The 18,885-nt window shown below is 41.3% G+C and overlaps 1 protein-coding gene across 6 annotated transcripts in view; it reads right to left on the bottom strand.

Annotated features, from left to right (window-relative positions):
- cfap92 (cilia and flagella associated protein 92 (putative)) overlaps window positions 1-18,885 on the bottom strand; it is a 125,399-nt gene that overhangs the window by 16,489 nt on the left and 90,025 nt on the right. For 3 of the 6 annotated variants that reach the window (XM_072280356.1, XM_072280355.1, XM_072280357.1), the window contains 4 exons: window positions 12,537-12,728; window positions 9,526-9,799; window positions 7,916-8,080; window positions 571-783 (listed from right to left, as the gene is read on the bottom strand). In XM_072280356.1, the coding sequence (XP_072136457.1) occupies window positions 571-783; window positions 7,916-8,080; window positions 9,526-9,799; window positions 12,537-12,728 (844 nt within the window). Of the gene's footprint in view, window positions 1-570; window positions 784-2,133; window positions 2,299-4,075; window positions 4,262-7,915; window positions 8,081-9,525; window positions 9,800-12,536; window positions 12,729-18,885 lie in introns of those variants that run through there. The other 3 variants (XR_011889367.1, XR_011889366.1, XR_011889368.1) reach the window with 3 other exon arrangements.

Here is an 18,885-nt window from a genome sequence, read left to right as displayed (position 1 = left end):
TATCTGTGAGTAGAAATTAATTGCATCTCACGGATCTCCACCTATCTGGCAAACCTTTCATATTCAAAAACATCCCCATAAATTTTGCACAATTCCCCCATGGCCTTTAATTTCATATTGTTGCTGTAATTTAATTACACAAATTATTTGTGCATAGTTGGTGCGATTCCAGCAAGAATTATTACAACATATCACTAAAATTATTTTCCTATACAGAGTAAAATGAAATCAGTCTTACTCTTTTCAAAATATATTTCACATCACGATAACTTTTGCAGTTGGCCAAATGTTCTTCAATAATTCTTCAAAGGAAGTCATATAATCAATGGGGAAATAACTACAAACTTGATAAATTTCAAAGGTTCCTTTCTAATTCAGTAAATGTTATTCTGTTTATGAAAGCTAAATGCTTAACAGATGATTTTGCTTTTCTATGCACTTACTACGTAGGTACTGTAATAATCAATTTTGAGATGATGAAGTACTGCATGTCTTATAAATGTTGATGTCTTCAGCAAGCATTTGAGTTCTAAAAACCAAGTTACTGAAATATTCAAATATCAGTTATACCTTTTTAAGTTCGTCTACCCGGGCTTCATCGGGTTTTTTTGGATGTTCATTTGCCTCCTGGCTACTTTTGAACCCCGAAAACCGGAATCCATCAAAGGTTAGCCAAGCCTCCTTCGATCTTTTCTTTATTCTCTTTTCCTCATTGGCAATGTCCACAGGAGCCACTGTTCCCCATAAGAATGTCTGACTGTATGTGAATCTCTGCTTTGGCCTCTGCCAAGAAATAGCAAATAGAAATGTACCGTAAACAGTTTGCCATTTGCAATATCAGAATCACCGGTACATGTCAGAATCAGAATCAGGTTTATTATCACCGGCATGTGTCGTGAAATTTGTTAACTTAGCAGCAGCAGCTCAACGCAATACATAATACAGAAGAAAATAAACAAATAAATAAATTCCAGTATATGTATATTGAATAGATCAAAAATTGTGCAAAACAGAATATATATTAAAAATGTGAGGAGATTTTGAATGTGAGGTTCAATATCCATTTATAACAATGAACCCCATAAGGGGAAGAAGTTGTTCCTGAATCACTGAGTGTATGCCTTCAGGCATTGGACTAGCGACCTGAAGGTCGTGAGTTCGAGCCCCAGCCGAGGCAACATGTGTTGTGTCCTTGAGCAAGGCACTTAATCACACATTGCTCTGTGACGACACTGGTGCCAAGCTGTATGGGTCCTAATGCCCTTCCCTTGGACAACATCGGTGTCGTGGAGAGGGGAGACTTGCAGCATGGGCAACTGCTGGTCTTCAATACAACCTTGCCCAGGCCTGCGCCCTGGAGAGTGAAGACTTTCCAGGCGCAGATCCATGGTCTCGCAAGACTAACGAATGCCTTAAAAAATGCCTTCAGGCTTCTGTACCTCCTTCCTGACAGCAACAGTGAGGAAAGGGCATGCCCAAGGTGCTGGGGGTCCTTAATAGTAGTTGCTGCCTTTCTGAGACACCACTCCTTGAAGATGTCCTGGGTATTTTGTAGGCTAGTACCCAAGATGGAGCCGACTAAATTTACAACCCTCTGTAGCTTCTTTCGGTCCTGTGCAGTAGCCCCTCCCCCCCCCCATACCAGACAGTGATGCAGCCAGTCAGAATGCTCTCCACGATACACAGCTTAAGATATGAGGTTAAATTGTATGGAACTTTTAAACACAACTTTGAACTGTGATTTAACATCTGGACTGGAATGTAAGTTTGCAAAATTAAAGGGTGAATGCAAATTCAGGATCATAATTCTAACAAATAAATCTTGAGGGACATGTTCCCATCTCCTGTTACTTGTACACAGAAAATCGGGGCAATACTGTGACAAAAATCATCTCATTAGATGCTTCTCATCCCATCAACTTTAATTTTGTCAATGTTATTGGCGATGTTACTTCATCTGTCAGCAAAGTGGTGAGCATAATTATGAAGGATAATGAGCAGACAGGAAAATTACATCTTTGGCATAAAATCTTCCAATGCCAGCCATATTTGGTCCCAGAAAAACACAGCTGATTTTCTCAGCCCAAGCTCTGAAGCATGAACATGGATGACACAGTTAAAGTTCCTTCTCACCACAACAACATTAGGTTGAGGATTTCAGTGCATGCCTGGTGGAACATCTGCTGGCCGGTACTGTAGTGGCATTCACACCAGACTTCGAGGCGGGCGGCCACGGGTTCGAATCTGGCTGGCTCCTTGCATGCCGTGCTGGGTTGAGCGTAGGGCTAGCAACTCGGCCTCATTAAAAAAAAATAGACAAATGCTAAAGAAACAGCAAGGTTGTTGCCCGAAGCAACACAAGGCGTGGAGAGAAACAACATCTAGTGGAACATGGCATGCACAAGCTACTGTCGATGAACTGCCGGTCCTCCACAGGTGCGCTATGGTGAAATAGAGAAATCATGGGAAATCAGTGCAATTGCTGAGAACTTAAAGCATTTATAAATCAGACTTGCAGTCAAATGTGCTGAAGTTTTTATTCATTTATTTAGAAATTCTGTACGGAACAGGTCCTTGTTATGCTTTATTGCTTTGATTCTAAATGAGTATTTTTTGAAGTCTAATTATATGTTTAGCAATTTAACAGGCCCGATAAAACTGATTTTATGTATTCACTTTTTTTAACATGTGCTGCAACATGTTTAAAAGCTGTTTGATTATATCAGCATTATTTAGTACTTTTGCAAAAGATTTATTTGTAACATCAATGCTTTTTCAGAGGAAAATAAGTTGTCCTCTCTCCTTCCGGGTTTGGTGTATCTGTAATTAGATGCTTGAACTGACAGATTCAAGTTCAACTTTAGTTATTGGCATTCAACTGTGTACACATGTATACCGCCAAATGAAACAAAATTCCTGCGGGCCAAGGTGCACAACACGGTACAAATAACTCACAAGTGATAGTACACAAGTAATAAGGTGACACACACACACACACACAAAATGCTGGAGGAACTCAGCAGGTCAGGCAACATCTATGGAGGTTGACGTTTCGGGCCGAGACCCTTCATCAGGACTAAGATGTCATAATAAGATGCATTTACGACACAAGTTAAAAGGTAAACGGTATACTGATGCTTCATATGTGATGATATCTGGGCGGTGGCTGGGAGTTCCTAACAGCTCTTGTCCTAACGCTATGGTACTCCAGTCTGATGGTAGGGATGAAAGAAATTGTTGGACAGGTGGGAGGGATCACTGACAATGACTAAGGGCCCCATGCGTGCTGCGCTCCTGATAAGCATCTCAAATGGGTGGGAAGGAGACCCCGGTGATCCTCTTAGCAGTCCTTGGAATCTTTGTAGGCTCATGGTCAGATGCCTTGCAATTCCCGTACCAGAATCAGAACCAGGTTTTCTGTCACTGGCATATGTCGTGAAATTTGTTAACTTAGCAGCAAAGGTATAATGCAATACATTATAATGTAGGAAATAAATTAATAAATATAAATTTAAAATAATGCAAAAACATAAATAATAAAAGTGAGGTAGTATTCGTGGATTCAATGTCCATTTAGGAATTGGATGGCAGAGGGGAAGAAACCTCCTGAACCATCACTGTACCAGGCCGTGATGCAACTAGTCAGGACACTGTTGATGGTGCTCCTGTAAAAATTGGTTAGAATACGGAGTGGGGGGGGGGTGCTCACTTGCATCAATCTCCTCAGGAAGTGAAGATACTGCTGTGCTTCCTTAACCAAGGAGGTGGTGTTGAACAACCAGCTGAGATCATCTGTTTTGTGCACTCCCAGGAACCTGGAGCTGCAGTCTATGTTTTCAAAATAGTCCCACAAAGCTGAGGTTGCTCCTTCTGCCCGGATCTTAATCCCCGCTTTGAACTGGTTTGACTTATTTACTTTGAGGTTCAGTATACAGGAATTAGCATAACAGATAAGTGATCAAAGATTCCATGGCGAGGGCAGGGAGCAGTAAGGGTGGTGCCAGCTTACAATGCTCCCTCGGGCGACATCTTCCTGATCGCAAATGAAAATTTTCGGTTACATCTGTTTTTTTACCTTACTTGTGTCTCTAGGACTGTTAGAGCCTGTGATTCACAGCTTGGAGACTGTTCGAGTGATGCAGCGCTTCGCTAGCTCTGAGAAGATCAGAATCAGGATCAGAAGCAGAATCAGGTTTATTATCACCGGCATGTGACATGAAATTTGTTAACTTAGCAGCAGCAGTTCAATGCAATACATAATCTAGCAGAGAGAGAAGAAAATAATAAATAAAATAAAACATAATAATAAGTAAACAATAGATTTAAAAGAATGTGCAAAAACAGAAATATTGTATATTTAAAAAAAGTGAGGTAGTGTCCAAAGCTTCAATGTCCATTTAGGAATCGGATGGCAGAAGGGAAAGAAGCTGTTCCTGAATCACTGAGTGTGTGACTTCAGGCTTCTGTATCTCCTACCTGATGGTACCAGAGAGAAAAGGGCATGCCCTGGGTGCTGGAGGTCCTTAATGTTAGACGTTGCCTTTCTCAGACACCACTCCCTAAATATGTCCTGGGTACTTTGTAGGCTAGTGCCCAAGATGGCGCTGACTGGATTTACAACCTTCTGCAGCTTTCAGTGCATCCGGGAAGCCAGCGCATACTTGGATGGTCTTGATGCAAAGAAACCTTGAGACAGGGTGCAAGCCAATGCACGACTCCGTTTCGCCACTTAAAGCGTCCATTAATCGCTGATTAAAGTGTCGATGAATGCAGAAGGCGAGCAAGAGTTTCAGCACATTCTGCCTGCTTCTGATCACTGCCGGGGACGGAGTCTGTGAGCGGCCTATCACTGTGTGCTTGCTGTGGCAGGTGGGTAGGCCTCTCTGCCTCATGTGGTGTCCCTCTCTTTTGATGAATGTCGGTGATATCGTGGTCCTGTGTTTATGGAGTGGACTATTGCGTTTACGGACTGTGGACATTTTCTGACTTATGGTTTTTATATTCTGTGGTTCTTTAATCACCCATTCCTTTCCTCTTTTGTTGTGCAGGGGGAAGGGGTTTGGGGGTGATGTTGTGTTAGTTTTTGTGCAGGGGAGGGGCGTTTTTGGGAATCGATGTTCCTGTTTTGTGTGGAGAGAGGCGGTTTGAGGGGGGGGTGGGTTTGATGATCAGGGTGCCATTCTTCTTGTATGGGGGGTTGGGTTTGATGCTTCTCTCTGAATGACTTCCATGTGCTTTCTTTCGTGGCTACCTGGAGAAAATGAATTTCAGAGTGGTGCATGGATACGTGCTTCGAAAATAAATAAATAAGTGAAATGAACTGTTGGTGCAAACAGGTCTAATGTGTTCTCACCTATGGTCAACATACTGACAGAATTTAGGCAGGAGTGTTTTACGTTAGCATAACTGAAGCCGCCAGCAACAATAAAGAACTGATTGGGGTGTGTGGTTTGCAGGTCACTGACTGCACCGTAGAACTCTTGCGGCATTAGTGGAGTGGGGGGGTGGGGGGGGGTGATGAACACAGCCACAATATAAATAGCAGTGAACTCCTTCGGTAAATAGCAGGACCTGCACTTCACCGTTAAGAAATCTACTAGAGGCAAATAATGGGTCCTCAATACCGAAGCATTCACGCACCAGCTCATATTAACGTAGATCCACACACCTCCGCCGCGGGTCTTGCCAGAGACCGCGAGAATTCTGTCGGCCGAAAAGAGATGAAACCATCTAGCTGGATGGACTCTTCAGGGGCATTGTCCTGAAGCAACATTTCCTTCAGGATGAGCATGCATAAACACCAGGAGGTCTACCGAAAGCACCACACACAAAACACTGGGGGAACTCAGCAGATCAGGCAGCATCTGTGGAAATGAATTGATAGTCGACGTATTGGGCTGACAAATTCACGCTCATTCAGTCTCAGATGCAGGTAATCTAGTTTATTTTCCAGCAATCGGACGCTGGAAAGCACAATCAACAGGAGAGCTGGTCTACAGAGGCTCGCCTTTAGTCTTGCGTGAACACCAGCGCACTTTCCGTGCTCTTGCTTCCTTGTGCATTGTTTCCGACAGCCTCTTCCCTGGGTGACTGTAGCAGGTGACAGCACGGTATGCAATAAGCCAATGCTGCGGCGCTTATCAACTACCCAGCAACTCGTTAGTGAGGTAGGCTTGAAGTACCTGGTGTTTTTAATATCCAGCAGTGTCTTGTGATCATAAAGGACAAACAATTACATCATTAGTTGGAGCCAGAGTCACCATTTTCCAACCAGAAATACTGTCAGATAAAATGCAAGTCCACGTTGCACTGGATCTTTGAACTTCAGGTTCAAAAGGGGGAGGCACAGTCTTAATTATTTAGTCATTCACACAATGTCGATATCAGCAGTTATTTACCCCTACTTATTCCTGAATCTTGGGGGATTAGGTTAGATTATGAGGACACTCAGTCCTCGTTTATTGTCATTTAGAGATGCATGTATTAAAAAATGATACAATGCTCCTCCAGAATGATATCACAGAAACACAGGACAAACCAAGACTAAAACTGACAAAAACCACATAATTATAACATATAGTTTCAACAGTGCAAAGCAATACCATAATTTGAGAAAGAGCAGACCATGGGCACGGTAAAAAAAAGTCTCAAGTCCCGATAGCCCATCATCTCACGCAGACGGTAGAAGGGAGAAGCTCTCCCTGCCATGAGCTTCCAGCACTGCTAACTTGCTGATGCATTGGAAGCACCCGACCGCAGCCGACCCTGAGTCCGTCCGAAAACTTCGAGCCTCCGACCAGCCCTCCGACACCGAGCACCAAGCACCATCCTCTGCCGAGCGCTTTCGACCCCGCCCCGGCCGCCGAGTAACAGGCAAAGCATCTAGCTGGATGGACTAGATGGGGGGAGGGGGGTAATCAAAAATGAACCAACGTCCTCTATAAATCAGACTGGATAAAGTAGCAGGAAATTAGTGAACTCCTTAAGAGTTTATAACAAAAAGTGTTTTCAAGGTTAACTGTACAGACACTAACCGTTAAAAAGTTAGACATAACTATTAGCATTGGAAGTCGCCACCACCTGCGGTACGGTAGCGCAGTGGTGAGTTCAATGCTTTACAGCACTAACAAACCAGGTTCAATTCCCATCACTGTCCGTAAGCAGTTTGTCCCCAAGACCATGAGGGGTTCCACCGGATACTCTGGTTTCCTCCCACAGTCCTAAGACGTACTGATTGGTCATTGTAAACTGTCCCATGATTAGGCTAGGAGTAAATCAGGGGTTGCAGAGTGGCGCAGGTCAAAGGGCAGGAAGGGCCCATTCCATGCCGTATCTCAATAAATAAAATATTCACAGTTGATCCAGGTGATCGCAAAGTATGGGCAAATTCTCCAGCATAGTAATATATTTCCAGGATCATTTGTTTATTATCATTGTGCAATTCAGGATAATAACATCAAATACAGTACTATCTTCCCAAGACACCTTACCACATGGGAGGCCACTTCATTCCTTCAAATTTAGATCAGTTTGCCAACCAGTCCCATCCCCACACTAATTTCCCCAAAATCTAGTCTTGCTGCAGTCCCATCACTTACCTACACTGGGGGGGGGGGGGGGACAATTTACAGCAGTCAATAAACCAATCAATCCATTCATTTTGGGATGGGAGGAAACCAGAGCACCCCAAGGAAACCCATGCGGTTACAGGGCAAATGTGCAAACTTCACACAACGCTGGAGATTGGGATTGAATTTGGGTTGCTGGAGCTGTGTGGCAGTAGCTCACTTACCCGAGTCACTGGTCTGTTCCAGATGTTATACTTCTCAAATAACTGATCACCTTATCAGAAATGAACTGTAATTTACTAATAGCTGCCTATCACATACATATACGCCTTCAAGTCAATCGGTACCTTAGCAAATTCCTCACGCAACAATTCCTTCGCCTGCTCGGCAGAGTTGAAGGTCTGAATGGAATAGTTATGCACCTTTGTCCCTTCAGAAGGAACAACTTTTATTGATCTTGGTTTGATTTCTTTCAGTTTTTTGCTGGCTTCATAAATCGCATCAATATTACTCTGAAAGGACGAAAACATTTGTGTTCAAAAAATTTAACAATGCTTTTAAAAGGCTTTAGACATGAAGCTAGAATATTTGCACTTCAAAACATATTACTTTCTTATGTTAAATTTATCACCAGTCCGAGAAGACTGAACTCCAAACTTTTGCAGCTCCAAATCATCAGAATTCACCAGGGTTCATTGAATAACAGTCAGCTGCAGTAGTGAATAAGTCATTGAAAAGTGCATTATTCGATACCAGGTCCAAATATTTCTTCCACATTACAAACTAGTGACTTTTTAAAATGTGCTTTTTTTTTTGTCTTTGGTAGCCAGTTATTGCTTATAATGTACAGCTTTAGATCAGTCCATCACTTGCAAACAAGTTTGCTTGAAAAGTTGATGGTAGAAACACCTTGTGCTTTTGCAACCACATTGTAACAAAACATAGTGCAGATTTTTAACTTGCAAAATTGAGACTGCACCAGAGGAGTAATATTAGAGGGTCGTCAAATGGAAAGGATTCGCTGTTTCTTTAAACATACACAGTATTGTTCAAAATCCTTAGGCACATACTGTGTGTATATTGCTAGGGTGGCTAAAACTTTTGCACTGTACTGTAACATGATTTTTATATCATTTCCTGTGTGGGTTAATTTTGATTTGATTTGAAGCACATGATGGTAATACATCCATCTCCATCCTCTTTATTTGCCCTCAAAACAGCAATATCTGTGAGTCTTTTTGTTAATATTGATAAATATTTAGTAGGTACAGTACTGTGCAAGTCTTAGGCATCCTAGTTACATATATGTGACTAAGACTTTTGCACAGTGCTGTATATGGGATTTCATTTCCATTGATTAGAATAACATATCAAATAAGAAATTCAATCTTTAATTTCTACATTTATAATAGTCCTACCATTCTTGGTCTGTAGCGACCAGTGCGATCATGTTTGCTGTTGTGTGCTGGGGTAGCAGGCTGAGGGTAGCAGACACCAACAGAATCAACAAACTCATTTGTAAGGCCAGTGATGTTGTGGGGATGGAACTGGACTCTCTCACCGTGGTGTCTGAAAAGAGGATGCTGTCCAAGTTGCATGCCATCTTGGACAATGTCTCCCATCCACTACATAATGTACTGGGTGGGCACAGGAGTACATTCAGCCAGAGACTCATTCCACCGAGATGCAACACTGAACGTCACAGGAAGTCATTCCTGCCTGTGGCCATCAAACTTGAGAACTCCTCCCTTGGAGGGTCAGACACCCTGAGCCAATAGGCTGGTCCTGGACTTATTTCCTGGCATAATTTACATATTACTATTTAATTACTTATGGTTTGACATTGATATATTTATACCCTATTCTTGGTTGGGGCAACTGTAACGAAAATCAATTTCCCCTGGGATCAATAAAGCATGACTATGACTACGACTTAGCTACTATGCCAAATTATTACCTGAATGTAATTTGTATGGGTTATCTGATGTAGTTTGCTCTGTATATATTTGTTATTGTACATGTTCAGTCGACTATAAGGAGACCTTATCAGTGGTGCAGCTTCTGAGATGAGTAAAGTTGGGATGGTTGCTGAATCCTTGATGTTATGTGGACCAGTTTCAGAGGCTGGAATTCCAAATTCCCGGCTCAGGACCATTATCATTGCTGCCGTTGGGAAGAGGTCGCCCTGCACAACTTCCCTCAACTTTTTAGCAGAACAAATGCATTGAAGTCTGAGAAATAAAAGGAATCTCAATTGAAATTTAACTGGAGAATAAGTGATCATGTTTCCCTAAAGTCTCAGTACTACAAAAGCCCATTCTTAAAAAAATCATACCCAAGCTAAAACAATAGACATTTGCAATAGATTAAAGCAGGACAAGATTTTAGTTGTACCTAATTTGGAAAAGAAAAGATTTTGCATGTTGAGATGGTTAACATATATTCCTGATTCCAATTCATTTGGAACTTGGCAAACTCTATTTGTTTTATTATTTAGTGATACAGCGTGGAGGAAGTCCTTCCAGCCCTTCAATCCTCACCACAGCAATTCCACAACTCTGATTAACCCTAACCTAATCACGGGACATTTTACAATGACCAGTTAACCTACCAGTACGCCTTTGGACCGTGAGAGGAAACTGGAGTACCTGGGCACAACACACACATTTCACAGGGAGAATGTAGAGACACCTTACAGAATGGAGGAATTGAAATCCGAACTCCAGAACATTCCGAGCTGTAATAGTGTCACACTAACCACTAGGTTATCATAGCACCCATTATACTACACAGTATTTTATCGTACTAAAAAACAAGAGTCACTTTATGGACATACATTCGAACTATGCATACAAGCTATCTTATGTACTTATAGTTATTATTTTTTAATTGTGTTCTTTACCTTGTGTGTTCTTTTGTGCTCAATCGGATCTCGAGTAACAATTACTTCGTTCTCCTTTTCCCTTGTGTGCAGGAAACAGCATTAAACAATCTTGAACAAATCTGATGTATTTCAAGATTCAAGATTGTTTTACGTCATTTCCTGCACGCAGCAGGGTGTGTGGGGTCCTTCATGGTGTTACTGGCTCTTTTCGGGCACCATTCTGTATCAATGTCCTTGATGGCAGGTAGGCTGATGCTAGTGATGCGTTGGACAGTTTCGCCTACCCGTTGCAGAGCCTTCCTGTCTGCCACAGTATAAATTCTGTACCAAGCGCTGATGCAGCTTGTTAGGATTCTCTCTACCCCACATCTGTAGAATGACATGTGTAAAGATGTGCAAAGCCCAGCTCTCTTCAACCCCCTCAGAGTACAAGCCTGGGTGAATTTTCTGGACTATGTAGGATGTGTTCTGGAACCAGCAGGGTTTACAGCACCATGTGTTTGCAATCACTGTTGTTTGTACTTTGAAAAGTAATTAAACTGCTCATCCTAGTACCTCCGATGAGCTTGACCTTCCTAATACAGCTGTATGACAGTAGGGCATATCAGAAATCTGCTGTTGCTAATTTATGTAATCCAAACTTAAGATGAAAGTCACATCGCTCAGCCTTGAGGCTGATGACCATTGTGTAGAAAAATCACAGTATGCTTCGAGTAGGATTATGTTTAGTAAAAGAGTGCGTTTGGCCTGAGTCACATGAGGCATCGGTTTCTGGGTGCAATTTTTCAGTTGATTTAGGTTTTCAATGAACAGTCATCAGATTTTCCATGGAAGAATTGTTTCTAAAATTGTATGAAGCATTTAAGTACTGCAAGAGTCAAATTAATGTGTGTGTGTTTTTGAATAACTTCAGTGGTGAACCTATAATATTCCAGATGCAAATTCCTAATCACAACTGAATCATGAAAAAGAAACAAACATATCTGGGATCATCATTTGAACACATCCTGATAAGTGGCTGGTGGCTGTTCTTTGCGTTTCTTTCCAGCCATTCCTTGTTGAAACTTAAGGAAAAAATTGCTTAGTTTTTGGTAAACTTAAACATAACTTCCTGAGGTCACTTTTAAGCAGGCATGGCAATTTTATACACATTTAAAAAGTATTTAAGCAGGGATGTCTTATTTTTATTATTTTTAATTGGACAATTTGGAAATGGGCTTTAGGCAACGTAATGAAAGAAGTTGCATTTCTGCTGTCTTCCACATATTGAGGATGACCCAAGTCACTGTACAGGATTTAGTAATGTGGAAAAAAAGCACAGAAAGAGCAGAGAGCCTGTTTGATTATTGGTAAACCTTGGGAAGAACTTATCGATTGTCGGTAAATCTTGGAAAACGCATACCTAATCCTCTTTAACGGGTATCTTGATACTTTTATACCCACCTGAGAAGCCAGAGTCACCGGTTAGAGAATTATCCAATAAAAGGCACTTCTCGCAGTGCAGCACTCTCCCAGTACCAGACTGAAGTGTACAACAGACCACAGACTGGCACTCTCATATAATACATATCTTAGAGGTTTGAGTGTTGCCACTGAGTAAAGGCTAATATTCAACATCCTTTCACGTTGGATCAATTGCCAGATAAATATAACATCAAATATCAGGGACCTGCCAAACATTATGGGCTCCGAGTCAGTTAATTGGATATTTTAATTAAATTTCATACTCAACATTTTGACCAGGTAATTCAATGCTATTCAGTTGTATGTTTTACAAAGCATCAATCACAACCTTTAATATGAATATATGGATTGGATTATGATAAGCTGATTTGGTTCTCCAAATAATAGGATTTCCTGTGGTTCCCTCCCAGAGTCCAAAGACATCCCGGTAGGTGTATAGGTCATTGTAAATTGTCCCGTGATTAGGCTAGGGTTCAATCAGGAGTTGCTGGGTCAGAAGGGTCTATTCCACACTGTATCTCAACAAAATAAAGATGAATGTATAAAATGCAGGTGGAGTTGCTTAGAATATTCCTTCAAATTTCTTATTAATTCATTATTCCTGCAAAGGAAGGCCTCACCTGTGCAATGCCTGAAAACAGTCCTGAGGTGCCATATCCCGGACATATAACAAAGGTTGCTTTATAATATTACTTAAGGGCTCGTGGAGGTAAAGATGATAAATGTAATCACCTAAGTTTGCATATAGCCGCTGATGAAAACTTAATTCAGAATTGTACAAAACCTTAACCCCTTCTTCACCAGCCACAGATCTGAAAAATAGAAGCAAAAGAAGATCATTACTTAACAGCTGCATTTTCCATGAAGGGGTATACTGATCACAAGAAATAGAACCTGGAGAAAGCCATTCAGCACTGCTGTTCCACAGAATTGTGGTTGTTATTTTACCTCAACACTATTTTCCTCTTTCATTCTCATGTCCCTGAATTCCTTTAATATCCAGAGAGCTGTTGTCTGTGTCCTGAATGTGATGAGTGATCATACCTCCACTGGGATAGAGAATTCCAAGGATTCTCCTCTTCACCTTCTGTCCTATATGGCCTTCTCTTCTCCTGAAACTCAAATGCTCAGTACTATTCTCCTTGCATCAGCCCTGATAAGCCCTCATGTTCAAATGAAATCAATCTCATTCTTGGAAAACTTGCTTGGAAGTAGGTACAGAGGCGATGTCAGGAGTAAGTTTTTTACGCAGAGTGGTGAGGGCGTGGAATTGGCTGCTGGCGGCAGTGGTGGAGGCCGATACGATAGGGTATTTTAAGAGACTCCTGGATAGGTACATGGAGCTTAGAAAAATGGAGGGCTATGGGTAACCCTAGGTCATTTTTAAAGTAAGGACATGTTAGGCACAGCTTTGTGGGCCGAAGGGCCTGTATTGTGCTGTAGGTTTTCTATGTTTCTATAGTGAACAGCGGCCTGACCTGCTTAAACACTCTTCATTAGATAAACCTATTATCCAAGGAAGCAGTCTGGTGAATCTTTACTGCACTCTCTCTATTGTATGTACATTTGTTGCTCGGCAAGGACACTGAATAGAACATAAGAAAAAGGTGCAGGAGTAGGCCATCTGGCCTGTCGAGCCTGCTCTGCCATTCAATTAAATCATGGCTGATCTGGCCATGGGCTCATCTCCACCTACCTGCCTTCTCCCCATAACCCTTAATTCCCCTACTATGTAAAAATCTATCCAACCTTGTCTTAAATATATTTACTGAGGTAGCCTCCACTGCTTCATTGGGTAGATTCACCACTCTCAGAGAAAAGCAGTTCCTCCTCATCTCCATCCTAAATCGACTCCCCTGAATCTTGAGGCCATGTCCCGTAGTTCTAGACTCACCCACCAGTGGATACAACTTTCCTGCCTCTATCTTATCTATCCCTTTCATAATTTTATGTGTTTCTATAAGATCTCCTCTCATTCTTTTGAACTCCAGTGAGTACAGTCCCAGGCGACTCAATCTCTCCTCATAGTCTAACCCCTCATCTCTGGAATCAACCTGGTGACCCTCCTCTTCACCACCCCCAAAGCCAGTATATCCTTCCTCAAGTAAGCAGACCAGGTGTGGCCTTATCAGTACCCTGTACAGTTGCAGGATAACATCCTGCTCTTAAATTTAATTCCTCAAGCAATGAAGGCCAATATTCCATTTGCCTTCTTGACAGCCTGCTGCACCGGCAAACCAACCTTTTGTGATTCATGCACAGGTACTCACAAGTCCCTCTGCACAGCAGCATGCTGCGACTTTTTACCATTTAAATAACAATCTGTTCTTTCATTTTTCTTTCCAAAATGGATGACCTTGCATTTACCAACATTGTACTCCATCTGCCCGACCCTCGCCAATCACTTAACCTATCTATATCTTTCTGCAGACTGTCTGTATCTTCTGCACAATTTGCTTTTCTATTCAATTTAGTATCATCAGTAAACTTAGATAAACTATACTCTGTCCCCTCTTTCAGATTATTAATGTATATCGTGAACAGTTGCGGGCCCAGCACTGATCCCTGCAGCACACCGCTCACCACTGACTGCCAACCACAGTAAACACAGTAACACCCATGTATCCCACCTCTCTGCTTTCTATTAGTTAACCAATCCTCTATCCATGCTAATACATCACCCCCAACTTTATGCATCTTTATCTTATGGTTAAGTCTTTTATGTGGTATCTTATCAAATACCTTCTGGAAATCCAAGTAAGTAATGCCCATCTGTTCCCCTCTATCCACTGCGCTCGTTACATCCTCGAAGAACTCCAGTGAGTTTGTCAAACAGGACCTGCCTTTGCTGAATCCATGCTGCATCTGCCTGATGGATCCATTTCTTTCCAGATGCCTTGCTAATTCTTCTTTAATCACTGCTTCAAACATTTTCCCAACTACAGATGTTAAACTAACTGGCCTATAGTTACGCAAACAACAGGAATTCTGCAGATGCTGGAAATTCAAGCAACACACATCAAAGTTGCTGGTGAACGCAACAGGCCAGGCAGCATCGCTAGGAAGAGGTACAGTCGACGTTTCAGGCCGAGACCCTTCGTCAGGACACAGCCTGAAACGTCGACTGTACCTCTTCCTAGAGATGCTGCCTGGCCTGCTGCGTTCACCAGCAACTTTGATGTGTGTGGCCTATAGTTACCTGCCCTTTGCCTACATCCTTTTTTGAACAGTGGTGTGATATTCACCATCTTCCAATCCGCCGGGACCTGCCCAGAGTCCAGAGAATGTTGGTATATCATCACCAAAGCCTCTATTATAACTTCTGCCATTTCTTTTAGTACCCTGGGTTGCATTCCATCAGGACCAGGGGTCTTATCTATCTTCAGGCCCACATGTTTGCTCAGCACTACCACTTTAGTGAAAGCTATCAAGGTCCTCACCTCTTTCATTTAAATGGTCTCCATTTTATTTAACTTTGATTGGTTGTATTAATGCAGTTAAGATGTCTATTCTGCCAAAATTTTTATATGTATTTCAGGCACTACCGATTTTTGTTCCAAGATCCTTTTTTGACAAAGTTGACTCTAAAATTTCTTCATTTATTTGGCAAAATAAAAACCCGAGACTGGGTAAAATACACCTACAGAAAGCTAAGAGAGAGGGAGGTTTGGCATTACCCAACTTTAGATTCTATTATTGGGCAATTAATATTCATCACATGAAATTTTGGTTACTTGATCAAGATACACTATCCATTCCTAAATGGGTAGTATTGGAATTACAATCTGCTCAAGGTTATGCACGTGGCTCCATTTTAGGTTCTTCTCTTCCTTTTGATTTGAAACGCCACAAACAGGTTTGTAACCCGGTAGTTAAATATACCTTACGTATTTGGTTTCAATTCCGAAAATTTTTCAATCTTAATCAATTTGGGCTTGCGATTCCTATTTTAGGCAACATATTCTTTCCCCCCTCTTCCACGAACCGTGCTTTTCAAATTTGGAAGACTAATGCTATTTCACGGTTTTTGGATTTATTTTTAGATGGTTCCCTTATATCTTTTGAACAATTATCTAACAAATATAACTTACCAAGAATACATTTTTTTAGATATCTCCAAGTTAGAAATTTCTTCTTTTCCAATGTTACCCCCTACATATATTTTAGATACTATAATTAACCTTAATCCATGTCAGAAAGGTGTAACAGCTATTATTTATAATATTATTATGAAACTTAGGAAAACTCCATTCGATAAGATTAGGTCAGATTGGGAAAAGGAATTGGGCTTTATTATTTCGGTGGATGACTGGGTGCATATTTTACAACTAGTCAATACTTCCTCTATCTGTTCTAAACACTCTCTAATTCAATTTAAAGTTGTCCATAGAGCACATATGTCCAAAGATAAATTAGCTTGTTTTTATTCTATTAATCCTCTTTGTGACAGATGTCATGGGGAGATAGCCTCCTTAACTCATATGTTTTGGTCCTGTCCTACTCTGGAAACTTTTTGGAAAGACATTTTTAATATTATTTCAAAGATATTGAATATAGATATCTCTCCCCATCCTATTACTGCTATCTTTGGATTACCTAAAATTTCCAGTAATCTTTCTCCTTCAGCCTGTAGAATGATTGCATTTCTTACTTTAATGGCGAAAAGATGTATTTTACAACATTGGAAGGAGATTAATGTTCCAACTATGTTCTTTTGGTTTTCCCAGATGATACTATGTTTAAATTTGAGAGAAAATTAGAAGTAATCTTTATGATTCTTCAGCTAAATTTGAACAGACCTGGAGATCTTTTATTCAACATTTTCATTTAATGTAATTTTTTTTTCTCTCTGTCCATATTTACATTCCCTTCTTGCTTTTTAATGGAGGTCGGGTTTGAGGACATGATAGTTTTAAGTTGTTTAACTCTACTTGATTCCTAGTTAGCCCATTGCTTTGCTTTGCTTTTTAGATTAGTTCCACTGTGGGTTTTTTGGGGGGGGGGGTTTTGGGTTTTTTTTTCTTTTCCTTATTGATATGTATGAAAATGAGTATACTATTATATTAATATTATATTATATGTAAGTGGAACAAGTGCTACGCATGCCCTTACACTTCCTCCCTTACCACCATTCAGAGCCCCAAACAGTCCTTCCAGGTGAGGCAACACTTCACCTGTGAGTCGACTGGGGTGATATACTGCGTCCGGTGCTCCCGATGTGGCCTTTTATATATTGGCGAGACCCGACGCAGACTGGGAGACCGCTTTGCTGAACATCTACGCTCTGTCCGCCAGAGAAAGCAGGATCTCCCAGTGGCCACACATTTTAATTCCACATCCCATTCCCATTCTGACATGTCTATCCACGGCCTCCTCTACCGTAAAGATGAAGCCACACTCAGGTTGGAGGAACAACACAACTTATATTCCGTCTGGGTAGCCTCTAACCTGATGGCATGAACATCGACTTCTCTAACTTCCGCTAGGCCCCACCTCCCCCTCGTACCCCATCTGTTACTTATTTTTATGCACACATTCTTTCTCTCACTCCCCTTTTTCTCCCTCTGTCCCTCTGAATATACCTCTTGCCCATCCTCTGGGTCCCCGCCCCCCCTTGTCTTTCTTCCCGGACCTCCTGTCCCATGATCCTCTCGTATCCCCTTTTGCCAATCACCTGTCCAGCTCTTGGCTCCATCCCTCCCCCTCCTGTCTTCTCTTATCATTTTGGATCTCCCCCTCCCCCTCTCAAATCCCTTACTCACTCTTCCTTCAGTTAATCCTGACGAAGGGTCTCAGCCTGAAACGTCGACTGCACCTCTTCCTACAGATGCTGCCTGGCCTGCTGCATTCACCAGCAACTTTGATGCGTGTTGCTTGAATTTCCAGCATCTGCAGAATTCCTGTTGTATACTATTATATTACCTTGTTATTTTATATCTAAACTGCACTGTTTGTACTATTTTTTTATGTATTAATATCTCTTGTAAAGTTATATTGCAACAGTGTATTACTGCCTATATGGTTTACCTTTTGTGTACTAATTCAATAAAAAGATTTAAAAGGTCCTCACCTCCCATCGCATCCATAATATCTCACATTGGCATGTTAGAAGTGTTCTCCACCGTGAACACCAACACAAAATAGTCATTCAAAACCTCAGCCATTTCCTCATTTTTCAGTATCAATTCCCCCTTCTTATCCTCCAAGGGACCTACATTCACTTTAGCCACCCTTTTCCACTTTATATAATTATATAAACTTCTACTATCCATTTTTATATTTTGTGCTAGTTTATTTTCATAATCTAGCTTCCCTTTCTTTATTGCTTGCTTCGTGGTATTTTGTTGCTTTTTAAAGTTTTCTCAATCTTCCAGTTTCTCACTACTCTTAGCGACTTTGAATGCACGAGTTTTGCCTTCTTTTATTTTCTTAGTTATCCAAGGCTGGCTCTCCCCACCCTTACTGTCCTTGCTTTTAACTGGAATATACGTTTGTTGAGCACTGTGAAAAATCTTTTTGACAGTCTTCCACTGTTTCTCAACTGTCCCACCATATAGTCTGTGTCCCCAGTCTACACTAGCCAAATCCTCCCTCATCCCATTGTAGTTTCCATTGTTTAGACATAATACACTGATTTCAGATTGAACTATTGCACCCTCCATTTGTATGAGAAATTCAGTCATACTGTAATCACTCTTTCCAAGAGGATCCCCAACCACAAGATCACTAATCTTACTTGTCTCATTGCACAGGACCAGAGCTAAGATAGCACGTTCCCTTGTAGGTTCAGTAACATGCTGTTCAACAAAGCAATCACAGATGCATTCTATGAAGACTGCCTTCATCAACTTGATTCACCCAAACTATGTGTAAGTTAAAGTCCCCCATGATAACTGCTGTTCCATTCTTATTTCTCTGTTTACTGCCTGTGCCACAGTAATGTTATTATTCAGTGGCTGATAGACAACT

This window comes from Mobula birostris, chromosome 16 (genome assembly GCF_030028105.1).
Source record: "Mobula birostris isolate sMobBir1 chromosome 16, sMobBir1.hap1, whole genome shotgun sequence".
Classification (NCBI taxonomy): Eukaryota; Metazoa; Chordata; class Chondrichthyes; order Myliobatiformes; family Myliobatidae; genus Mobula; species Mobula birostris.
Note: the sequence above shows the minus strand (reverse complement) of the source record. Positions and strands in the feature narration are given on the sequence as shown.